Here is a 25,843-nt window from a genome sequence, read left to right as displayed (position 1 = left end):
AGCTCTTTATCACTCCAAGTCTGGCCCCCTACCTCTTAGACCATGTCACCTGACAGCAGCCCTTCCCCAACTTGGCTGCCTATCTCTAAGCCTTGTTGGAATTCTTGGGGCAGAGGGTGGGGGAGGCGCCTCCTTCCCCTCTTCCACCAAGGCTTGTGATGGCCCAGCGTGTAGCATGAGCCCAAGTGGCCTCAGGGCCTCCCCTGTCAACACTGACCCCTCGGCTCCATCTTGGTCACCTTCGAGGCTTGGGGGGAGGGGGGCGTCTGAGGCTTCCGGTGTGGCAGGGACAGTCCCTGCTCACAATGAACAGAGTGAATGGGGATTCCGGGCCCACGCCTCGGAGCCTTGGGCACCTGCCTGGGAAGAGCTATTTGAGCCGTAGCTGCAGGAAGGTGATCCAGCTCCTGCTTAAGCACCTACTGTGCACTCAGTGCTGGGGAGCCCCGAAGCGGAGATCACACGAGGTCCCTACACTGCACACAGAGAACTAGGATGCCAATGAATGCCCGGGTGCTTCGGAGAGGAGCAAACAGGGTTAAGTGAGGCCCAAGGCTTCACCCAGAGGAGGTGATACGGGAATCAGTCTGTAAAAGCTGGGCAGGGATCACTTAGGGGAAGAGGAGTCACAGCAAAAACAAGAAGACCCTATGTTGGGAATGTTTTAGAGTGGATTCCTGGCTGGCTGCAGGTGGACACCTCCTGGGCTCACGGCAACTCAGAGACCCGAGAGATCCAAGTACATCATGTGACAGATGAGGAAACAGGCCAGAGGAAGGCAACAAGGGAGGACATCCTAGGCAGATGCAGGAAAGCGCTGGGGATGTGACAGTCCCAGGTGGGTAGAGCAGAGTGAGTGAGTGAGTGAGCGAGCGAGCAAGCGGAGGCGAGGCCAGAGCAGAGTGAGTGCAGGTGAGGCCAGAGGCAGTTGGGGTGGGGTGTGTGACATGGGGAAGCATTGACAAAGGGGTAAGTGGAGGCACAGCAACAGCAGCATTTTCTCAGACAGACAGAGGAGCAGAAGAAAGGCCTGAGGGGACGGTCTAGCCCACACTTTAGAACCCTGGGCTGTATGGGACAGAGGCCCCATTTCACATATGACACATATTCTTTCTATGTTGGATAAGCTCCTAATGTAAAAACACAGGATGTCACCAAAGAAAGGAGAGGCCACTTCCTATCTGGGCAAGGCCTTGAATTCCAGGCAAGGGCGTCAGGCCTGGAAGGGAGGATGGGGGTGTGATGGGGGATGTAGGGGAAGGTCAGCCTGGCCAGAGGAGTGGGAGAGACAGCCACAGCGGAAGTCATAGGATGCAGGAAGAGGTGATGAGAGCAGGGTCGAACCCGGGAGCTGCATAATGCATCAGGGCTGCCATCTACAGAGAGCAGGCTGCCATGGCTCCATCTGCATGTGCTGCCCCAGGGGAAGGGTTTGCTCCCCTGCACAAGTCTCCAGCTCTCCTTAAACATGACAGGCTCTGGGGACTCCCGGGCCCCACCCAGGCCCCTTACCCCTCCTCTGTCTCGTTAATGATGTCACAGATCTCCATGTTGAGGGACCAGTCCTCGCTCTGCAGGGATCCATCGGTGGCTCGCTCTGAGGGAGAGAAAGCAGAAGGCACAAGGGCCCGTTTGGAGACTGGCTGGTGACTGAGAGTACAACCAAGTGAGTGGAGGGGGTACTGCTGCTGAACCCACCTCTGTGTGCTTGGAATGAGCCTCCATCCTCACCTCCATTCTCACCTCCACCTCCCTGATTTCTTACCTTCAGGCCCCACCTCCAGGATGAGACTTTCTCTGATCATTCCCCATCCCCCAGTCCTCCTTTACTGCTCGCTCTCCACCTCAATCCACCTTTTCTCAAGCAATCAATCAATCTACATTTATTGGATGCACCTACTATGTCCCTGGCTCTGAGAATACCAAGATGAAATGAACACATCCCAGGTGTCAGGTACCTTACATGCTACTGGAAACAATGTGTACCCAGCAAGCCCTCATGGAGCACCTGCTATGGGCCAGGCACTGCTGGGGGATGGAGATGCAAAAAGAAAGAACAGTCCCTACCCTCAAGGAGCATCTCCTCTCATCAGCATGCAAGGGGTAGATTCTCAGGAGAGTGTGAGCTCCCCCCAGTGCCTAGCAGAGTGCCGGGCCTGCCACAGGAGATCTTGGGCACCTAATCCACCTGTGTTCAACTGGGGATCTTAGAAACAACACCGGGGAGGGAGCAGGGGACGATGCTCAGAGAAGACTCGGAGGCTCAAAACAAAGGGGACAGGTGGTTGGTCAATGGATGTGAGCAGAAGGCCTGCTCCTCTGGCAGGGGGTGAACTCTGTGGGGAAGGAACCTCAGGTGGAGGCAAGGGGCAGGGGGTCTTGATCACAACAGAAGAGGCAGCAGAAAATTGGCAGCCAGTGTTTGATGCTTTGAGAGTTGTCTAAAGAGTAGACTCACTGTTTTTTTTTTACCTGCAGAATGGATCACGGCCCAGAGCAATGAACCCCACTTACTACAAATAAATAATTAGGGCAGCACAGGAGCACGACTTAATTGGGCCCAACAAGCACCATGGCTTAATTGGGCCCAATAAGCATCACGACTTAATTGGGCCCAACAAGCATCATGACTTAATTGGGCCCAACAAGCATCACGACTTAATTGGGCCCAATTGGCATCAATGGATGCCAGTGCCTCCCTTTTACCACCTGTCTAGGGGTCAAAGTCCTTCCCCACTGGCCGGTCCCTTTTGAACACTCTACACCCAGGTCCACGGCTTTCTTGCTGCTCCTCCATCTCCCTCCGCTGTGACCCTCACCTGAAACGCTCTCCCTTTGGCATGGCTGTATCCTGGCTCTAAGTCTCAGCCAAAATGCTGCCTTCAGCAAGAAGCTTTCTGCTGTCCCCTTCAATGCCGGTGCCTCCCATGTACCAGTGGATGTCCCCTGTGCAAAGCTGCTTACACGTGGTCTCCCTTCTGAGACTGTGGGCTTCCAGTGATTAGTCCAGTTTGACACTCAGTAACCACCTAGTGTAGGCCAGGCCCTGGGTGCTTTTTTGTTGTTGTTTTTTGTTTTTTGCAGGGCAACGAGGGTTAAGTGACTTGCCCAGGGTCACACAGCTAGTAAGTGTCAAGTGTCTGAGGCCGGATTTGAACTCAGGTACTCCTGAATCCAGGGCCGGTGCTTTACCACTGCGCCATCTAGCTGCACCCCCCCCCCCCCGTGCTTTTTTATCGGGCTACCTTTATTCTTTTCTCTTCCTGAACTGCCCCGTTTCCCTCGTACTGGGAGGCAGTGTGGTGGTGTGGAGAAAGGGCAGGGTTTGGAGTTAGGAGACCCAGTTTCGAATCCCAGCCCAGCTTCTTACCACTGCTGGAATGGTGGGAAAGTCAGTTTCTTCATCTGTAAAATGGGGAGACAGTCCTTCCCTGAGAAATGGGTCCGTGTTATTCATTTGGATGCTGAGTGTCACTGACTGTGCCTCCATCACAACCCTCCCATGTGCACCCATTCCTACATTCCTACAATCTCTACCCCAGGGCAGGCCCTCATCATTTCTCCTTGCATTGTAGCACTTTCCTAACTGATGTCTCAGGGCAGTAAGGGGGGCAGCTCCAGTGCCCAGAAGGCTGGGCTGGGAGTCAGGAAGACCTGAGTTCAAATCTGACCTCAAATATCCACTAACTCTATTACCCTGAGCAAGTCACTCCACCTCTGCTTGTCTCAGTTTCCTTATCTATAAAATGGGGAGAATACTAGCACTTCCCTCCTCAAGTTGTGAGGCTCAAATGAGATGTTATTTGTAAAGCACTTAGCACAGTGCCTGGGAAGCACTTAGAAGTGTTAGTCCTGTTCACTGTTGTCACTCCTATGACTAGTAGTAGTAGTAGTAGTAGTAGTAGTAGTAGTAGTAGTAGTACCACCACCACCAGTAGTACCACCACCACCAGCACCACCAGCACCACCAGCGTCCCGGTTTCTCTCTTCTCCATTTCATCCCCTGCACTACTTTCCAAAATGAGACAACTAAAACCCAGATCTAACCATAGCTCCCTCTTCCCAGCCTCACTTCCTGTCGTCCCCCTTCATGCACTCTCCCTTCCCCTCACACTGGCCCTCGAGCTGTTCCCTGCACACGTCTCCTAGAATTCTTCACTTCCTTCAAAGCGCGGCTCAGGTGCCCACCTCTCCCCCGGAACTTTTCCTGGGCTTAAAGCAGAAGGCTGGGCAAACCTGAACCACTGGTCCCTAAAGGAAGACACACAAGGGAGGCCTTGTAGGCCTTCAGGTGCAATGCCTTTACAAACACTACAAAATAACAGCTTTACTCAAACTTGTAAGCTCTTTGGTGGATTCCACAGAACCCAGAGGCTGGGGCTGAGTACACAGCCCCCAGCCAATCAGTAGCTACTGAATCCATCCGGGTGACTTTGGACAAGTCATAGGACCTGGTTGAGCCTCACAATGATCGCCTGCAAGTTTAAGGGGATTGGCCCACACGATTACCTCAGCAGGACTTGCTCAATCTGGGGGCTTCCAGGAATCAGTTCTAGGCAGCTTGGAGTAGTGGAAAGAACAAAGGAGGTGGGACTAAGACACTCTGAGTCCAATCTGGTTTTTTTCCCCCCCAGGGCAATGAGGGTCAAGTGACTTGCCCAGGGTCACACAACTAGTAAGTGTCAAGTGTCTGAGGCTGGATTTGAACTCAGGTCCTCCTGAATCCAGGGCTGGTGCTTTATCCACTGCGCCACCTAGCTGCTCCCCTTCCTCATCTGTAAAAGGTAGGGGCTGCCCAAGATGGAGATGACCGAAATAGTCAGTGATGATGGGGGCTATGCCAAGTCAGGCAAACAAATGCCCAGGGAGTGAGGAGGTTGATTGTTGTTATGGGCCTAGCGTACCTCAAAAGTTCTCTGGGGTAAATCAAAGGACCTTCTCCTTGAGAAACTAAAGCAAAGGACAGACACACCTAAAGAGAGAAGTGGCACCAGATGGGGGCTTAGCTCCAGGACCATCACCCCTCATTCCAGTCTCCCCCACCTGCGGGGAGATAAGATTAGGTGTGGCTGCTGCCTTTGTGGCATGAGGAGGACAGAGATGGCTTGAGAGGTCCAGGGCTGCCCCTCACCCAACTCCCCCAGCCACCACTAGCGGGGGATGGCCCTTCCCCAATAAAGGAACTGTCCACAGTCAGATGATCAGCCCATCAGTCCTCTATAAAAGGATTTCCCTGTCTCCTGCTTGAGGAGAAAGGTATCTCAGAGCCATGCTCTGTGCCATGCCTTCTCCCCATGAGAAGAATCCCAAGGATTTCTCTCTCGGTTTCCTTTCCCATGTGTAAGCAGTTTTGCACAGGAGACATCTGCTGGCACATGGGCGGCACTGGCACTGAAGGGGACAGCAGAAATGCCTAAATAAACTATTATTTTATTCCAATTGGATTTGTGTGTGAGAGGGTGTAATTCTTTAAAGAGGAATTCCTAAGGACCCCTACCCCAAAGCCCCATCTATTTCCCCATAACATTGTTTTACCCATTCTGGGAAAAGACTTGGAATTATGAGGGAGAAGTTGCTAAGCTGTCCCTCCCCTCTGATCCCACCACTGAGCACTATGGTGGGGAGGTGGGTTCTGGAGAATAGCTGGACACAGGATTCTGGGAAAGGCTTCAGACTGCCTGTCAGAGGGCCTGAGGTGAAGAGGTTCTGACGCAGCTGAGATCCGAGGACAGGCCAGCTCCAAATCTGTGATCCTTTCTGCATGGGCATCCATTTGGGACCACTTGGTTTAAACTGGCAGCTCGGCTGGGTGATACACAGGCTGTAGGTGGCGTATCCTGGGCCCTGAGCTGGCTATCGCTGCCCTGGCTCTGTAATAAGCCTGGCTGCCGTGCCACCCCGTTCCTTCCAGTAGAAAAGGCGGCTTTGGAAGCTGGCCAGGTGGCCGAGACAGAGAGGTGCCACCTTACCCTCAGATTCACTCCATCGACAGGGGAGCTTGTGTCTGGGGGAAGTGGAGACAAGTGGCCAAGAGCATGTGACTTCCCCCAGGCTGAGGGGCAATTAGAGCCCTCCCTGAACCATTGGCTTGGGTTCTTTGTTAGATATCAACCAGGGATCTGTAGCCTCCTCCCTGCAAAGTGCTCCTTCTGAGACATCCATGGAAAGAGGATGGTGAAAGAGGGGTGGGGGTTTAGCGTTAGAATATCAGGTGAGCTGTGCAAGATTGGGCAAGTCATGTCCCTCTCTGGGCATCAGCTCCTATTATCTGTTGCACTAGACGACCCCGGCTGGCCCACCTACTCCCACATCCCGAGATTCCATACACTGGGTGGGTCAGCCTCTCAAAGCAGGGAGAGCCAAGCCCTAGAATCCCAGGATTCCAGGGTGTGGCAGAGATGCGGATAAAAGTCTGAAAAGCACAGGTCACCCCTTATGGGTCAGAGCCAAAGCACCCTCTTGGGGGCCACAGGGAAAGGCTCCAGGCCACTCCTCCCACCTGTCCTCAAAGATAAGGAGGAAGTGACCACTAGATAGTGAGCCTGCAGGGCTGGGGTGGGTCACAGGAGCCCAGAACTTGGGGCTGGAGGGGTCCCCAAGGACCACTGTTTGTTTATAACCTTCTTACAGGACAGATGAGAAATACCCAAGGTCTCTGGAGCTAACTTGTGCTAATTGTATCCCCAGCATTTAGCACGGTGCCTGGTATTCAGTAAGCACTTAAGATGGGCTCGGTCATTCATTCATTCATTCATTCATTCATTCATTCATTCTCTCTTTCTCTCTTTTTTTTTTTGCAAGGCAATGAGGGTTAAGTGACTTGCCCAGGGTCACACAACTAGTAAGTATCAAGTGTCTGAGGCTGGATTTGAACTCAGGTCCTCCTGAATCCAAGGCCAGTGCTTTATCCACTGTGCTACCTAGCTGCCCCCATTCATTCTCTTATTCATTCCCTCATTCATCCCCAGACTCCTCCATTCACTCCATTCATTCATTCATTCATTCAGTGCTTCAGGAGGTTAATAGTTTGCCCAAGGGCCTAAGGAACAGAGCTAGGATGTGCATGTGAGTCATCTCACTCTCCAAATGGTTGCTCTTTCCACCCTTCCAGAGAGACAGAGAGTCAGAGATCCATCTTAGCTGTTTTCTTCTAGGGGAAAACCAAGCACCCAAACCCTCTCCCTAAGAGGGAAGCTTGGCGTGGTAGGAAGAGTCGTGTCAGATCTCAAGACCCTCCTTTCTTCCTCTGTAAAAAGAGGTGCTTGGAATCAGTGGACACTGAGGGCTCCTTGAGCTTTATGGGAGCTGACTGTGGTTGCTCCGTCCTTTCAGCTGAGTCTGACTCTGACTCCATTTGGGGGTTTCTTGGCAAAGCTCCTGGAGGGGTTTGTTATTTCCTTTTCCGGCTCATTTGACAGATAAGGAAACTGAGGCAAACAGGGTGAAGTGACTTGCCCAGGGTCACATGGCTAGGAAGTGTCTGCAGCTGGATTTGAACTCAGGTCTTCCTGACTCCAGGCCTGGCGCTCTTTCCACTGCGCCACCCAACAGCCGCAATACTTGAGAGAGAACTACATAACCTCTATCATTTTCAGCTCTAAACCCTAAGCTCTCATGCTGCAGAGATAAGGACGCAGGCATGGGGGAAGAGAAGACACCTCTTGTTAATGAGTCTTCCTCCCATTTGAAATCCAAAGGTCACCTGCCAAGAGCCCTGATCCTTTGTGTCTTTAGTACATGGTTCTAGGAAGGCTCTGGGTTCCAAGAGCCAGGCTCCTTAGACGTACAGACCTCTAGGGGTAGAAGGGACATGAGAAATCATCTCCTTTGATGCCATTTCCCTGTTTTGTTTGGGTGCCAAGCAATAGTCTAGGGATTGTGCTTACACGGCTCTGTGCCTGAGTGTCGTCAGTTGTGAAGACTACAGTGAAGAGGGACCTTGAAGACACTATTTTATTCCCAACTTAACAGGTGTTTCCATGTAGAAAAGGGGCCTCTGGAGCCTGGGCCCCAGCCCTTCTCCCTGGTGCCCGCCTAGCCTGCCAGGCTAGGTCACGTGTGCAGAAGGCCAGGAATCAACACTGCAAAGCGAGACAGCTGTATCTAAGCCCTTCAAAGCCACCAGACAGTAAGGCTCAGCACTGCACAGACAGCACTGTGATCTGCTCCACTCCCTCCAAGCGATTCTCTTCCCAATCCTGAGCCCTGATGCCCAGGCACCGACAAAGCACAAATGCATCTTCTTCTGGGGGATAGAATCAAGGTCTCTTTGTGGTTGTTTTGGACAGGCACAAGCCCCAGAGGGGCCAAATGGATTTATTTATAGGTAATTATCGCCATTAGTGATAAACACTGGAGGGCCCAGGGGAGAGGCTGAGCCAGGGGCGGGAGTGGAGGGGGCGCCCCTCCCGGCTGGTGTCCTCGAGAACAGGAGCCAACAATCTCAACAATCTCTCTCGTTGTACGGGAGCAGAAAGAACACTGGATTTGGGGTCAGAGCAGCCCTGGCGTTGAATCTAGGTCTGGCCTGTGGGTAAACACAACTCATTCGATTCCTCCTTGATAAAATGACTGGGTCGAACTAAATAACTTCTAAGATGGGGGCGATTCTGAGCACTAGTTCTGACACCCAAGGTCCTGAGTTCCAATCCCACCTCTGACACCATCTTAGTAACTTGCCTTGGCCTCAGTTTCTCATCTGTAAATGACGATAGTACCCTCAAAGGCCCCGAAACCACCTTGGGCTGTGAATCTGCAATCTCACGGCCTTTCAGACCTCCTCTGTAAATGGGGGGATGGGTGCGTTTGGGGGTGACGGGTCCCTGGTCTGATCCTCTTGTAAGTACCTGCGGCTCTAGATTCTGGGATCTTGTAAGAACAATGCGGGGGTGGGGTGCAGCATCTGTGGAGAGGCCAGGACTAAAGAAAGGGAAAGTGGAGGCAGGGGAAGATGGGATGGGAAGACAGAGGTCAAAAGGAGCTGATTCATGTAAGGGAAAGAGAAGAAAGGAAAGAGGCCCTTCAAGGGGCGTGGGCAGGGCCGGAAGGAGGTGGTGAGCAGCAGCAGGCTCCCAAGGCATCAGCCTGACATCTACTCCCTCCTGCTCCACCTTCCGGCAGTGTCTCCTGTTCCCCACCCCCCCAGGGTGGCAGGTGGCACAAATGGATGGCAGACGGATAGAGCAGGATAGAGGTTGAGAGTCCATCTCCCTCCTTGGATTTGCAAGGCCTGGCATCCTGAATATTTCCTCAGCTGCCCTTTGGTTGGCGCCAAGGGAAAGAAGAGCAAGAGACAACCTGAGCCCCACACCTCGGGGCTGGGGGGGGGGCGGCGTCGGCAAAGTGGACACAGAGTGGACCTGCCTCCTCCACTTACTGACTGGGTGACCTCAGTTTTCTCATCTGTAAAATAGGGTAATCATAGGTCCTACTTCTCAGGGTTGGGAGGATCAAAGGGGACATAATGTAGCCATGAGGCACTCCGTCAACCTTAAAGTGCCATAGGTTTACTATTACTGATGAGCAACTAGTTTATAAAATGAAGAACAACAATTCCCAGGGTCAATGAATTGTTTAGTAGAGTGCCCTGAACTCGGACGATTCCTAGCCATGTGACTCCGGGCAATTAAACGAGCTTTCTTCACTTGTAAGATGGGCTCAGCTCGCTGTCTTGTGGTGAGGAGTAGTAAAGGACTCTGGAAGCCTTAAACCGTGACATAAATGCCAGTTATCACGATGATTAATCCCAGACAGGCTCTCTGACCCAAACAAAGATAGAAAGCAAAGACCTTGGAAGATGCAGCCAGACTGCAAACTCTGAACCGAGCAGGCTCCAGATCTGGGTGAAGGCCGGGCCTGCAGAGCCTCTCATTTCTGTCTCGGGATTCTGCCAGCTCGCTCTCCAGCTTCCCACAAGGTCATTTGGAGGGGTGCTATTTGTTTGGGAGGAATGGCTGCAAGGCCAGCCAGGGGAGAAGGCGGGGGGACCTGGGGGGGGGGGCTCATCTCAAATTCCTGGAGGATTCCGGCCAATTCTCACTGATGAATGAACTTGAAACTCATTAATTAGGAATTAAGAACCACCAATGCAGTCTTTCAAGGTTTCTTCTGGTCTTCAAGATTATCTCAGTATTCATTACACAACTTCTGTTTTTGTATTATCTTCCCTTCTGGAAAGATCTCACCCCCTCCTCAGTGAGACCTTCCTTACAAGAAAGATTAAAAAAGGGGAAAAAGCACTTCAGCAAAACCAACCAACACATTCATCAACCATGTCTGACAGTCTATGAAGTAGTCCATACCCACAGCCCCCCACCTCTGCAAAGAGGGGAGGGAGGGAAGGAGGGAGGGGCATCTGCTCAGCTCTTCTCTGGGGCCAAGTTTGGTTGTTATAATGGTAGTTTTGTGATCTGTGTGACCCTGGCGACCCTAACAGCTCCTGCAGGTTTCCAGAATCCATTTTGTACAGGGATCCTGTGAAGTGTATGGTACCAAAATCATTAGACCCATTTTACAGACAAGGAAACTGAGACTCAAAGGGGGAATGTGATTAGCACAAGGCCTCACAGTTACCAAGTGAGGGAGCTGGGATTTTGAGCCCAGTTCTGCCCTAGGCCAGCACTCTGTTTGCTGTGCCACCTCACTGCCTGAGGGAGCTGGGTTCAAATCTCACCTTAGGCAGTTAGTAGCCATGTGACCCTCCCAAGTCTCTTTCCTCTGCCGTGCTCTTTCATCCTCTTTCAAAGGAGGCAGCTGGCCCAGATGGTCCCTACAATCATGAGATGTCGGCTGGCCACGAGCTTTTGCCCTCATCTCTAAACGCTTCTGAAAAGGCTGTTTTTAGAAACTGGGGAAGAAACCCCAGAGGTCAGCAGACCAGAATTCCATTCTCACAGGGTCCCCCAGGATGGCAGGCCTGCCAGAGGATGGCCAACCCAGGGCTGACCACTGTGGTCTCTCAACCTTCCTCTCCTCAAAGGCTATTCCGGCACCTAAGTGAAGTCTCTCCCTTCTGAGCTTCAGTTTTCTTGGGTGTAAAGTGGGCCGGATGATTCTGGCCCTGTCCCACTGGCTGGGAGTTGGGGTGAGAGCCCCAGGGGGAGAGGGTTCATGGCCTGTGAGTTCCCTGAGAGCAGCAGCAGCGTGCTCCACCTTTCTTTATACTCCCAGGGCTTAGCACATAGTAGGTGTTTAATCGATGCCTGCTGGATCGGACTCCCCAGACTGGTTAAGGACAGCACTTTCTGTCCATGCCTCAGATTCTTTTAGCAAAGGGAAGGACAAAGAATGTCTGTATGGACTCCTCTCGTGGTGGTGGGAGAGCAGGCCCTGGGGGCGAGGAGGCCTCTGCCTGCCATCAGGGCACCTGTGCTCTTGGATCTCTGGTCTTTAGTCACTGCCCTCAGCAAGCAGCAAATCTAGTTAAACTCCCAAGGGGCAGGGACTATACCATACGTGAAGTTGGGGAAGGGGGGTCCTCAATTGTGTGTGTGTGTGTGTGTGTGTGTGTGTGTGTGTGTTTGTCCTGGACCCCTCAGGCAGTCTGCTGAAGCCTCTCAACCCCTTCTCAGAAGCAGGGTTTTAAATATCCAAGTAAAATATGTGGGATTACAGAAGAAATCAGTCACATCGAAACATGAAATATCAGAGTGTCAATAGCACAAAAATGAAAACAACAAGAAGCTCTCGTCTTCTAGGTCAAGAACTCCCAACACAAAGTGAACTGGCGGTGATAAAAGCAAACGCCGCTGCCTGGCACTGGGGCCAAAGCTGGGCTACACTCCGGGCGGGCACAGTGAGTGAGTGAGTGAGTCAGAAAGGGCCCGGTCAGACTCATGACTCCTAGGAGCGAACAGCCCTTTGGGATGGGGCGTGGCCACCCTAAGGGGCAGCTCCTTCACCCAGGACGAGAGCAAGGCCCAGCAAGGAGCCACTGGGGAGTCATTCCCCGAGCTGGGGGCTCGCTCAGTCTTCAGGGACCTCCAATTCCTCCTTGCCAACTCGTGGCCTCTCCCCCCAGCTCCCTTAGCTGGAGTCTCTGCAGATACAGGGCCCCCAGAGACCCATCAGGGGAGTCAACAGAGAGGAGTTCTGTGAGTTGGTCACAGGTTGTGGAAGGGCTTTCTGAGATTCAACACCCCCATTTTACCAATGAGGAAATAAATCCTCAGGGTTCCTATGGGGAAAGGGCTTTGTAGACTGAAGGGATGAAGGAAGGATGGTGGTGGTGGTGATAAGGGAGGAAGAGGAGGAGGAGGAAGGAAGGGCAGGTTGGTTCATAGCTGTTAAGCCCTGGATACCACTTAGGTACTTAAATTGGTTAGATTATGGTGGCACCAACAAAGTTCCCACATCGCTGGGCTCCATTCCTTCCCGGGCCCATGAGCGTCACTCTTGGTGATCAGAGACTACAAGAAGAGCACTCATAATGGAGCCGGAAGATCTGGGTTCAAATTCCCTGATGCTGACAACCTGTGAGGCCTTGGACAAATCATTAGCTGCCCTTGGCTCCCATCTCCTCATCTGTAAAATCTAGGACTGGGCTGGACGGCTCTTGAGGCCCCTTTCAGACAGATTTAGGATTCTGTGAACCTGGTCCCCTAAGTACAGTCATCTGGCCTTTGCCAGCCGACTGTTAGTGACCGGGGAGGCTCATTCAGTAGAGTCAAGGGAGGGGCAGGTGGGGAAGGGGAACAAAGGTCATGTCTGGGCCTTCCTCGCATTGAGTTTTTCCTTATATCAGACCTTGATGGACATCTAACTCCTCCTGCCACACGATATCTGAAAAAAGCGATTGTGTAGACTCTAAATCTCTTCTTTTTCAAGCTCGTTGGTCTTGTGACCAGTTCTCCTCACACGGCATGGGCAGCTAGGTGGCACAGGGGATAGAATGCCATGCATCAGAAGACCGGAGTTCAAATCTGCCCATAGACACTAACTGTGTGACCCTGAGCTGGTCACCTCACCCAGCTTGCCTCAGTTTCCTCATCTGTAAAATCAGCTGGAGAAGGCAATAATGAACCACTCCAGGATCTCTGCCAAGAAAACCCTGCCCGGGGTCACGACCTGAAAGGCTTGAAAAACGACCGAACAAACAAAGCTCACACGGCATGATTTCTAGACCAATTCCTGTTGGCTGATCTCTATGTTTCCTCTAGAACTCACCAACCACCTCATTAAAATCCTCTAAAATTCACCAGCACCCTTACTGAAATCCTCCAGAATCCTCGACATTCCTTAGTAACATTGCAGCACTCAGAGCTGGGCATTCTACTTGTACGGGGTATGGGGACCCCGACCTCTGGATGGAAGGCCCATTGAGCTCTTGGCTGTGCCTCACTGAGCAGGGAGGGGTTGAACCCTGTCCCCCCCCCCCCTTTATTACAATACCCCAGAACAACGGTCAACAATGACAGCCGTTAGGTCACTCCTGAAGGTTTACGAAGCGCTTCATCTCATGTGGTCTTTATAAGGGCCCTGGGAGGGAGGTAGTTCAAGCATGATCTTCGTCTTAGAGATGAGGAAACTGAGGCTCAGTTCCTTCCTGCTTGGTGAGTCTCGGCTATTTAAAGGACATGCCTGGTGATGTTAACCCAAGAAGGCAGATCTCCTTAAACTTCAAAGCTGTGTCAAGCCTTAGGCATTTTCTGGGATGGGTTGAAAAAAAGTCACATGTTTAGAAGGAGTTTTCCTTAAGCCTGTGGACTTGCTTAGGGCATAGTTTCCAAATGATTAATTCCCAGGGAGGTGTAGCTCAGTGCAATTTTAGTTGTAGTCTTAGTGGCCTGGCTGCCACTCCCTAAGCCAGCAGCCCTGCCCTGCCTACTCCCCTTTTCCCCAACTAGGAACCACAAGGAAGATCATATCATGCTTTCACAGTAGAGAAAAGCAGTTCTTCCTCCCCCATGTCCCCAAATCTGTGGCATCTGACTTGCAGCTGAAAGCTCCTGTATGTGAAGTCCCCTCCATGAGAACAGCAGACAAGGGATGGACATTTCTACTTGTATCCCCAGTGCTGTGCTTATACAAGGTGCTTAATAAATGATTATTTAGGGGGCAGCTAGGTGGCGATATAGTGGATAAGGTACGGCCCTGCATTCAGGAGGACCTGAGTTCAAATCCGGCCTCAGACACTTGACACTTCCTAGCTGTGTGACCCTGGGCAAGTCACTTAACCCTCATTGCCTCACAACCTCCCCCCACAATAAACAACAACAAAAAAATGATTATTTATCCATCTATCCTTTCGTCCCTCCCATCTGTCCATCTCTCCATCTACCCACCCATCTCTCCACCCACCCACCCATCATCCATCGGAATGGAGTCAGCCAGGAGCTGATTCAATTGCAGACCCTTTCCTGCAACAGAAGGGCCACATGAGGCTGTTAAGCCCAGAGGCCACCTTGGCTGTTGGGTGATGCTAGGAAGGGCTCCTGATCCAGTGGCTTCTTGTGCTAATAAATGATGGCAAGCACAGGCAGAGGGAAGCTTGGATTTGCTCCTTGCTCTGCACTCACCAGGGAAGAACAAAGGCTATTCACTCGGTCCTACTCAAGGCAGATTCCAAGACCCGGTTTCCCAAGATGGGATTAGCCTTGGAGGCAGCTTGATCCCACAGCATGAAACCCAAGCCCTGTGTGAACCTGGACGGGAGGCAGCTTGGGCCGGCTTGGCACAGGGAAAGTTTTGGCAGGCCTTGGAGAAAGGGTCAAAGAGCCTCTTGTTAGTGTATGACCTTAGACAAGTCATTCGTTCACCCTTGCTGAGACTCAGTTTCCTCCTCTGCAAAGCGGGGGCAATAACACAGGACCCAGGATCAGATGAGACGTTTGTAAAGCTTTTTCAACACGGGTTGTTATTGTTTTTCTACTAGCAACAATGGAACCTCCTGGGACCACTCCCAAATGACAACTCTTTGGTTATTCTCAGGCTTCAAAGGGAAAAGATTGCAGCTGTTCTGCATCACATAGTGTGCCCTTGTGGGAAGAGCAGCGGACTGAGATTGGGGAGACCTGGATTTGAACCCCAGCTTTAACACTGCCTTATCTAGGCTCACTCAGCTCTGGCCCCTGCTCCTTTCAGGCCTCAGTTTCTCCTTCTGTCAAATGAGGGGAGTGGCCTAGAATAATTTCTGAAGGTCCCTTCAAGATCAAAAAATCCATAGTTTCTTCTATTTTTTGACACTTAATTTTGATTTTCATTCTAAACTTCTCCAACACACAGAGTCTTCTGAGATCGAGCAGCTCAGTGTGGGCGGTGGCAGTGCAGTGACATCCACCTCCCAGGGATGTTTCTGGGAGACCTTCCCAAGTGCCGCAGTCAGTTCAATCCATCTCCTATCCCCACACTTTCACGTAGTCAGCCGTCTATGGGGCTGCCGGGCCCTCCCCTCCTCCCTGAGGTCACTGGAATGGGGTGATTCATTCTCTTCTCCCCTGGCAGCCAATGTGCGGAGTCTAAAGCCACAGAAAGGACCCACCAAGACACCCTAATCACAGGACTCAACAAATGACATCATCCCCTCTTCCCGGCTCTGGGGCCTGAAGGTCTGTCTTACTGGGTGTTTCCAAGGGCCCCCGATGGTGATTTAGCTCAATTCCTACCAGAATAGGAAGCCCCCGCCCCCCCAGGGGCCATCTGGGTTCTCGGCTACCTGCAGCGAAGAGGAACTCACCACCTTCCAGAGGCAGCAGAATGCACTCTTGAATAGCTGTCATTTTTAGGAAACATTCCCCCATGTCGAGTCTAAATCTGGCTCCACATGCATCTTTCATCTGTTGGCCCCTGCTGTGCCCTATGGCGCCGGGCAGAACAAGCTGAAGGGATCCTTCCTCCCCAAGTCAACCCTTTAAAAACTTAAAGACAGCCAGGCCTCCCTGCCTCCTCCCAAACCCCAACCTCTTCTCTGGGACACAAAGGACTCACTTCTCAGGGAGGGAAGTGTTAGAAAATTACAAGGCCACAAGCGGAATTCTGGCCTCTGAAACAAACCTGGAATGGGGGTGGGGCGGGGGTGGTGGTGGGGAGAAACCACAGAGGTCACAAAGTAGAACTCAGACGTGACCACAGGTTGGGCTCAGCAGAATTACATGCGCTCCAGGGGAGCTGTGGTTGTTCTGCCTGGAGAAAGATGACCCAGAGGTTTCACACAAAGGGAGGGGGGAGTCAAAAGGGGCTCGGTTTGAGTCTCTGCTTTCAGTAGCCATGGGCCCCCTTTCTTGGGCCTCAGTTCCTTCATCTGTAAAATGGGGCTGATACTAGAACCATCCAAATTCCTGGATACAGATGAGCTATTTCAGAGTTAGGTTTCATTGAAAGGAGAATTTCCCAATAGTACCAGGGTACGCTGAATATCTTGCAAGAAGTCCTAGGGCAGCTCTCAATCGGAAGTTTCCTGAAACCAGGGGAACTTGGCATTTGTCCGGCATGGTTCAAGTATTCATAATAAAAGCCACCAACTACTTTTAAAAAATAAAACCTTCAGGTTTATCCTCAAAGCTTCATGATGTCAAGAGAAAGGAAGGAAGGAAGGCCCCCGGGGTATACTGGACATCTTCCCTCCTCCAACTTATGGTAGGACTTAGACAAGAGAGACACAGGGTGGGCAGGCTACGATGGGCTGAAATCTGGATTGGTGGAGGGAATGGCCACTTCAAGGAGCTTACAAACCCACTGGACAATTCCTTACAATGCCCCTGCTAACTCAACATTTTAAAAACGAATGCCAGGGCAGCTAGGTGGTGCAGTGGATAAAGCACTGGCCCTGGAGTCAGGAGAACCTGAGTTCAAATCCGGCCTCAGACACTTAACACTTATTAGCTGTGTGACCCTGGGCAAGTCACTTAACCCCAATTGCCCTGTGAAACAAAACAAACACACATGAAAAAGCATGCTAAAAATAATTTAAAAGAGCCTGGTTTGCATGACTCCACATGTGTAACTGATATATTGCTTGATTTTTCAGTGAGTGGGGGAGAGCTATAGGGAATGGGAGAATTTGGAATGCAAAGGTTTACAAAAATGAATGCCCTAAACGAATGAATGAACAGCAAACTAAACAATGACCCTAGTAAGTAGTGAAAAGGCCAACAGCCCCATCAGGAAAGGAAGACCCAGAGATATGAGGTGATCCACCTATGATCTACTAGTAGATGAGGCACCTGAACCCAGGTAACCCCTAAGTCTAAGAACTGTGCTCTTTTGACTATGCTATGATTCCTCTCCCCCTTCCAACATCCCACTTGCTACCAGTTTTCATAAAGCTTCCTGGGCCCCTGACTTCAGGCCTTCCCTCCCACCTCCTCCTCCTCTCTGATGCATCTTGCCCTTCTCTCCCCACTGGTGTCTGTCTCTGACTTGACACCTGAACTCTTCTCTGGGCTCAGCCCCACCTCTCCTGCCTTTCAGCCTTGTCCCATGTTTCCCTTCCTTTTCCAGCTCCATTCTAGAACTGTCTTCTTTTCGTTGGGCCCACTGGTCTTTCCACATCCTTTCTTTCCCTTTGTTCTGTGATACTACTGGGTGAGTAGGGCAGGAATTCTATCTATTTGGATGTTGCATTGAGACAAGAGAGGCTAAATAACTTGTGTCAGGTCAGAGAGCCAGCCTGGCCACTGGGGTATGGAGAATTCACTACCTTCTGTCTTTAATATGTGGTGATTTCAAGAACAATTTCACAGGTAGTCAAGAATGGGGGGTGGTGGTGGAGAGAAGCCTCCCCTCCTGCTCCCCAGCTGTGAACAGGGTACCTGGTCTGGTTCTCTTCTATTTTATTTTGGGTTTTATCTTTACTAGCCAGGTCATTGATCGTGGTGTGTGCTCTAGGATGTTTGCCTAAAGCTAATTTCTGCCAGATTGCTTTTGTTTTCCTGGGAGTTCATGTTAAGTAGAGAATTCTCCTGGTAATGTTTTTTTTTTTTAAATGGGGGGGGGGGGGCAGGGAGGAAGAGTTATCAGACTCAGGTTTTTGACTGCAGTTGCTCATGATTTGTTGGTTGGTCTGTTCCAGTGATCTGCTTTTAGTTACTGCTTTAGCTTTATAATAGAAGGACCAGAAGTGAGATTCAAAGTTTATTTCTACTTTTTTGTCATTGTTTCTCTGGACATTTTCGATCTTCTGCTCTTCCAAATGAATTCTGATATTATTTTGTCTAGTTTTTGAGGTACCCCTTGGCTGGTGTGATTGGGAAAGTCTCTGCTAGGAATCACCCAGAAGTCATCTCGTTCATCCTCCAGCAGACTAGGAATCTCCTCTCTAACACCCCAGCCCAGGACTGATCCCCCTCCAGAGGATCTCCAGGGGCTCTTCTCAAGCACCTCATTCTACTTCTGTAGAGTTTAAATTCATTTTTGATCAAGTTTTACCTTGTTACAAGCCAGAATCTACCCTTCTCCAACTTCCTCCCTATCTTCCTGCCCTCGGGGGGCCAAGAAGAAGCAACCTTACTCCCAAAGGGTCACCCTTCAAATACTTAAAAGACATCTACCTCGAAGCTCCACCTATGTTTTTTCCAGGTGAGAAATTGGTATTTCTTCAAAAATCCTCCAAAGGTAGCTAACAATCACAGAACAACTTGAAACGGAATGAGCAAAAATAGAAAGAAAAGGCCTGGCTTCAAAAAGATGAGAAGCCACTTCCCCCCAGCTCCACTTGGGAGTCCACAGGTGTGGCACACTTTATAGTAAGGCAGGTTTTTTTGGATGTGTCGATTGCTTTTGTTGAATTTTTTCCCCTCTCTTAATTTTAATTTTTGTCCCCTCCTTCCCTCTTTCTTTTTTCCTTCCTTCCTTTTAAGGGTTAAGTGACTTGCCCAGGGTCACACTGCTAGTGTCAAGTGTCTGAGGTAAAATTTGAACTCAGGTCCTTCTGAATCCAGGGCTGGTGCTTTATCCACTGCACCACCTAGCTGCTCCCCTCCCCCCCCCCCCTTTCTTTCTTAAAATTGTTTTAAGGCATGGCTCTCTGGGAAGGGAGAGAGAAGGACACAGGAGGAAATCTTAGTGATACAAAAACAAAACATCTCCAAAAAATCTATGACTATTTTAAAACTATTGCTCTAACTGGCTTTGCCAACCCTCTGCCCCAGCTGCTGATATTCGCTCTATCTAGATAGCCTCCCTCCAGCTTCCTAATTCCCACCTTCATCCTTCCAGTTAAAAAAATGGCAGGGGCTACAAGAGGATCGTTCCTGAATCTTCCTTTTCCACCTTTCCAGTCACCCTAGGGAAACCCCGACTTCAATGTCCCATTAACCAGAAACTAAACACTCTAAGAGGGCTGTGACAGTGACAGCCTTCTACAGGTGGGGCCAAAAGTCACAAGGTTTTGATAACTTTTGGAAAATGACCTTTTCTTGATTTTTCAACATCTATGAGATTTGATTTTTCACACATGATGTAAATTCATTTCCTACATATACCATAGATGATGCTATGGTATCATAGATTAAAAACAAAAAAATAAAGGATTTATCATTCCTTCATGACCTCTGGCTCACAGTGGGTGCTTACTAAATGCTTATTCCCTTATCTATTTCTTTAAGTCTGGTATTAAAAAACCCACCTATGAACAGTGTTCCTCTGTGAGTGTGTGTTTAAGGCGAAGGAGGGAGGCAAAAGCAATCTGTGATTCAGTCGATTCGGGTGGAGACTTGAAGATGTGGGAGGCTTAATGGCCGCCGGAAATACTGGATTCAGAAATTGGTGGGAGCTGCCAGAGATGTCCCTCCTCAAGGCTGGGACAGCTGGCTAAGGGAGGAAAGGAATTACTGAGCTGGGTTGTTCCCTGAGGCAAGATGTCAGGACACTAGGTGGTGAGGTCAGACACTAGTTGGAAGGAGGGAGCTTGTTAGCCTGGGAAGTTTGAGCTGTCCATAAGGTCACAGATCTAGAGATGGAAGGGGTGTCCAACCACCTCTCTAAACAGATGAGGAAAAAGAGGCTAAGGTTGAGTGGAGGTTAAGTGACTTGTCCAAGGTCACACAATCAGACATGGAGGCTGAGTTTGAACTCTGGTCCTCTGATCCCAGAGGCAATATTTTGCTGTGTTCCAGGAATTATGGGTATTAATATGAAGTTCTGTATTCAATGAGTTCTTCTTTTGCCTTCCACACTTACCTTAAGTAAAAAGCAGCCCACCTTCTGTCTTGAGGTGATGCAAGAGGAGAGGGGATGAAGGAGGCATTTAGGTGAGGGAGGCACTGGCAGCAGTGATAGGGCCCACCCCTCAGCAGTGCTGGAGGGATGGCAAGTAGTAAGAATAGCTGACATTCATGTGGCTCTTTACAAATATCTCACCTGATCCTTGCCACAACTCTGGGAGGTGTACACTTTCATTAGGCCCATTTTACACATGAAGAGACTGAGGCATGGAGAGAGAAGTCATGTACCCAAGGTCACACAGGTAGGAGGTAGAGCAGAATGAAAGCTAGGACCAGGATATGACTAGAAGCTACAAATCCTCCGTTTATTCAGCCCTTGTAATCCTCTGGGAGTCCCAAAGCTGGGAAACAGAATTCCTGAACTGTGGTCTGTCCTCAGGCTGTCCCCTGCCCTGTGCTTTGGTGCTAGCAGGACCTGTCCTTGGACAGTACTTGGAAAATGCTTAGATGGCACCAAACACAAGCAGCAGTGATTACTGATTAATCTGGAATCCTCGCCCCACTGGGCCGTTGCCTTGGTGAAGGGGCCCGTGGACAGAGGAACAATAGGCAGTGAGAAGGTTAGCATTAACTAAATTATATTTGTCAGCCTGCAGAGATGAGGGAGTTCAGGGGCCTTGTGGATGCCGAGGGGAGTTCAAGCCTGCCCATTCTGGACCAGTAAATGAGTATGAAAAAGACACCAATCTGAAGTGGACACAAGGACCCTTGTCCATTATCAGCACAGACACCCATCCTGGGCTGCTCTGCCCTTTGATGCGTTCCAGAGGTCACAGAACCTGCCCTTAGGCCTGGCGGGGAGGCATCTCTTCTGGGGAGAACCTCCTCACTCTTGGTGCAAATTTGGGCTCCCCACTCAAAGGAGAAAGCTTTTGGGCCAACAGAAGGGATGCAGGGTGAACCTAGGTTAGAACTGCATGGTTTCACTCTATCTCTGTCTAAGAGGATCATCAGAATGATTGCAGTGTTGAACAAAACCTGTCAAGGGCCTACTATGTGCAGAACACTGGGTTAGTAAACACTTAGAGGCCTACTGTGTGCAGAACACTGTGTTAGTACAGTCTCACGTGCCCTGTGGTTTTTAGTTTTGGGGCCCTGGGCACATCAATTCATCTGTTGAGCTTGAGTTTCCTTCTCTATAAAATGGGCATAATACTAACTGGATTTTCCAACCCACAAGGCTGTTGTAAACCTCAGAGGGCTAAAGACATTTAAGATGTGCCTATTCCTTCGGTAGCCTTTAGGCTTTGGGTCAAGGTCAAAGGGGCAGATGAGTGGGGCCTTGGCTAAGTCATTGTTTCCCTCTGTGGGTCAGTGAGGAGAAGCATCCAAGAAGCACCACGGTACAAGTCAGGGAGCTGGGTTCAATACTTCCTTTGATACTTACTGGCTACAAGATGCTGGGGAAGTGGTTTCTTTTTAGGCTTCAGTTTGTTCATCTCCAAAATGGAGCCAATACCTGCAGGACTTCCATGGAAAGACTCTTGTGCTCCCCACTGGCTTTGAAAGCCCCTCCCAGCCTGGCCCTTCAGAGCTTATTCTCTGCACTGTACTCCATACATCGTGATCAATCTCCCCAAATCTAGCCTTTGCCTGGGCAGTACCCACTGCCTGGAAGGCTGTCCCTCCTCATTCCTGCCCTGCTCTCTGGAGGGCAGGGGCTGTCCTCTGAGTGCTCTCAGAGGAAGCAAACACTTAACAAAAGCCTGCAGACTGAGCTGTGAATCCCTGTGACTCAGAAAGGTGGATTTTTCCTGCCAATCTCGGGCAGAAATCTTCTTATCAGTATAAAAGGCCTATATTATAGATCAAGGAAGCCCCGCAGTGTGGCCCAGAGGAGAGAGTGGGGCTGTCTGGAAGCAGGGGGGAAGGAAACAAGACCAGGGTGGGTGGGAAGGGCATTCACTCCCCTTCCAGTCCAGAGACTGACTCATGGTCAGGTGGCCTTCCAGGAGCCAGGCCACGTCTAAAGCTGGGATCACCCCACCCGCTGGGCAGGATTCTGAGAACAGCCCATCTTGACCACAAAGGCCGGCATTCCAGAGCTGGGGAATTAGCTGGGGGGGGGGGGGAATGAAAAGATCAGACATTTGGAGTGGAATCCAAGCCTTTCTGGTTCTAAGATCAGACCTCCTTTCACTGAGGATGCCTCTGGGGGAGGAACTGAGGTGGGGAGAAAGGGGGTGTTAGAGGAGAGGGGAGAGGAGGCACATCCTCACAACAACCCTGGGAGGCAGGGCTGTTATTATTCCCACTTTCCAGCTGAGGAAACTGAGGCAGACCTGGGTGTGACTTCCTCAGGGTCACACAGCTAGAAAGCGCTTGAAGCCAAGTTTGTACCAAAGCCTTTGGCCTTGCAGGCTACCCATGAGCCATCCAGCCGCCATCTCCATCTCACTGGATCCTCACCAGAGTCTTGTGAAGCAGGCGTGTAAATATTAAAAACTCCTCACTTCTGGTCCTTAGGAGCCCCGGCTCTGCCTCTGACCTCGCCCGGATTTGACCATACCACTCTGCCCCACTCTCCTCCTTAAACTGCAGTGGCTCCCTATTGCCTCCAGGGCCCAAGCCCAGAGCCCTCTCCTTGCCCTCTGCTCTTGGCTTTCCTGATCAGTCCACCTCCCGCAGGCCTGTTCGGTCCCCTCTGCACACATCCTTCGTGCCCAGTTGTTTCTGGCTGTCTCCCCCGCTGGGATGGGAGCCCCCTTTCTCGGCACAGAGTAAGCACTTAAAGAGAGGCTGCTGACCGACTGACCCATCACCCCACAAACAGCCCCTGAAATGACCTTGCTGACACCCTGGACAGCTCCCTCCGGAAGCCTCCCAAGGTTCTCCGGGGCCGCCTGGGGGGAGGGGGGGGGCGCCTCCGCCGCCGGCCAAACTGGACCAGCTGGGCCGGGGCTCAGCACTGGTCCTGGGCACAAAATCCCCCAAGCCTCATCCCCACCCTTGGCCGGCGACCTCCAGCCCCTTCTCCATCTTTCAGTATCTTTTCTTCCTTCTAGGCGGAGCCTCTAAGAAGCCCTCCCCGCAGTCCCCCGTCCTCTCCCTCTTGTCTGCCTACATGTGGCCCTTGCTGTATACAGGACGAGTCAGTGCTCAGAGGCTCCGGCCACCATCCAGGCGACAACATCGGGCCTCCCAGGGCAGAGGCCGGCTGGAGGCTCAGGACAATGCTCAGCACACAGTCAGTGCTTACCGGGCCAGAATCACCTTCCCGAGTTGCAATCCTGCCTCGGACCCTTCCCTGATGGGAGACCCCGGGCGAGTCCCTGCCCCTGTCACTGCGCTCAGGACCGGGGACATAAAGGAGACCGCGGGCTTTCTGTCTGCCCTCGGGGCCCAGCGCCTGGCGCACAGTAGGGAGCCTGAGCCCTGCCCCCTCCCCCCAGACCCCCGCTCCCGCCCCCTCCCTTTGCTCATAGCTTCCTCTTTATCTGCACCTCCAGTAGTTTGCCCGGCGCCTAGCACAGGCCTGGCACACAGTAGGCGCTAAATAGATACTTATTGACTACTGCTGTCTGTGGAAGGGAACTCCATTTTTCAGATGAGGAAACTGAGGCTCGGGGAGGGGCGCTCACACAAAAGAGCTGGTAAGACCCTCAGGGGACACGACACCTTGTCCACCTTCCTCATTCTGCAGATAAGGAAACCGAGGCTTAGGGAGGTGACCTGACTTGCCCAGGATCACCCAGGGCGTGTCAGAGACGGGACTCGAACCCAGATCCTCTGCCGCCGCAGGCTCTTTCCTTCGGATCACGCTGCTCTTTCAGCGCCAAGTCTCGCGCTCCCACCCGGGTGACAATTTCCAGGCGCCCCGAGGCCCCTGTCCGGGCTGCAGACCCTCGGGGCCGGCCCCTGGCGGGCGTCGGGGACGCCTAGAGCCCCGGGAACCCCGGGGGTAAGGGAGCGGGGGCGGGGACGCTGCGGGCTCTTTAAGAGAGAAAACTTTCTGCCGGGCTCCGGGGACCCCCTCAGGCGCTGATTGGATAAGCCGCAGCCTCCGGAGCCCGCCCCCCCAGCAGCCTATAGGCAGGAGCCTCCGCCAGTCAGCGCAGAGACACTTTCTATTGGCTCACGGACGTTGTCACTCTACGCTCTCGGGGGACGGGGGGAGGATCCCCCGAGTCCCCTAGATCGGGAGCTTCGAGCCCGAGGGGTCCCCGAGGGTTAGGTCGGCGCTGGGGAGGCAGGGACGCGCGGAGCACTCACCTATGCGCTGCCCCACAGGGGAGCTGAACGGGTTCCCCAGGAGAAAGTCCATGGTCGCCGCCGCCACCCCTCCGAGACCAAGGGATCAGCTGACAGCAACCGCCACGGCCGCGGAGCCGTCACGTGACCCGCCCCCTCCGGAGCCGCGACCGGGGGCGTGGCAACAGGCCCCACCCCTCGGCGTGCCAATCACCGGCCCGAGGCGGAGGAGTGGGGTGTGGCCCTCCCAGCTGGAGCGTCGGTGGTGTGACGTCACCGGCCCTCACTGCTGGGGGGAGGGGCGCCAGCAGAATGCCAGAGGTCATCGAGGGCAAACCCCCTCCCCTCCCCAGCCTCCCTTCACCCCGGACGGAGAGGTCCAGTGCCGGAAGAGGCCCAGAGGAGGGGTGGGCCTTGCCAGAGGCCACGCCCCCAACGACTCCCAGCCTCCCAGCCTCAGTTTGCCCATCTGTACAGTGGGGCGCTGGCCTGGACTTTTGGGATCGTGAGGCCCTGCGGGGCTCGCCATGTGGGAGCTCGGTGTCCTCATCTATAAAATGTAAAAGCAGTTTGATGCGGCCCTCGCAGAGGACAGGGCGAGGGAAGGGAGACCAGGACTGGAAATGTGGATCGAGGAAGGGGGTCATTAATCACCTACTATGTGCCGGCACAGTGTGCTTGCAAAGGCAGGAGCCGCCCGACAGCTCAGCTACATCCTTTGATGCAGCCCTTCCCTCATAGTCAACCCCTTGCTTCCCAGTGTCCCAGTATATTTAGGGGGGGTTCAGGGGCTTGACAGAGCTTCTAGCTCTCCTCATACACATGGGTAAACTGAGGCCCAGAGCTGGCTCTAATCCCAACTCTTCTGCTCACTTGCTGTGTGACCTTGGGCAAGTCCGTCTCCCCCTCTCTCAGTTTCTGTTTGTAAAAGGAGAAGTCTCTGAATAATTAAGTGGAGAATGGGGACACCTGAAGTTGCTAAGGGTTGGACTGGTTTCCCTGTTGTTGTCAGCGCTGGTAAAATTACATGGTCCTAGGGCTCCTCTCCTTAAGGACTAGAACAATTAGACCATTTGTTTTGTTTTTCCAAAACACAGCCTGTGGTCCCTCCCCTGCAGTGGGATGGCTTCTTCCCACTGGGTCCTTTCCAACAAGCTTATCTGTCTGCTCTCAAAAAAGAAGGAAAATCTGGGGACTGGAAATCCCTTGGGCCAGAACCACTTGCTGGCCTTTCAAGAGGGAAATCGGGTGGGCTGGCTTCAAGTCATCTTCTTAGTTGTTTGCCCTCTCTGAGCCTACTTTCTCATGGGTAAAATGAAGATAATTACACTTTTACTGGCTTCTCACAGAGTAGTTGTTAGGAAGGTGCCATAAACCCCAAAGAATCATAAAAATGGAAGTTTTCTTTATTATTATTAGGTCTTAAGTATTCATTGATTACAATAATGTGATTTTGAAAGACCTGAATAGAAGCTGAAATGTGTTCAGGCCTC

At 51.9% G+C, this 25,843-nt stretch overlaps 1 protein-coding gene across 2 annotated transcripts in view; it reads right to left on the bottom strand.

Annotated features, from left to right (window-relative positions):
- TOM1 (target of myb1 membrane trafficking protein) overlaps positions 1-24,503 on the bottom strand; it is a 49,403-nt gene extending 24,900 nt beyond the window's left edge. For both annotated transcript variants that reach the window (XM_043968455.1, XM_043968456.1), the window contains exons 1-2: positions 24,372-24,503; positions 1,513-1,597 (exon numbers count right to left, since the gene is read on the bottom strand). In XM_043968455.1, coding sequence (XP_043824390.1) covers positions 1,513-1,597; positions 24,372-24,423 — 137 coding nt within the window. In that variant the 5' untranslated portion in view covers positions 24,424-24,503. The remainder of the gene's footprint in view (positions 1-1,512; positions 1,598-24,371) is intronic.
- Between the last annotated feature and the right edge of the window lie 1,340 nt (positions 24,504-25,843).

Source organism: Dromiciops gliroides, chromosome 5, assembly GCF_019393635.1.
Source record: "Dromiciops gliroides isolate mDroGli1 chromosome 5, mDroGli1.pri, whole genome shotgun sequence".
NCBI classification, from domain to species: Eukaryota; Metazoa; Chordata; class Mammalia; order Microbiotheria; family Microbiotheriidae; genus Dromiciops; species Dromiciops gliroides.
The sequence above is the reverse complement of the archived record's forward strand: the minus strand, read 5'-3'. Positions and strand labels throughout refer to the sequence as shown.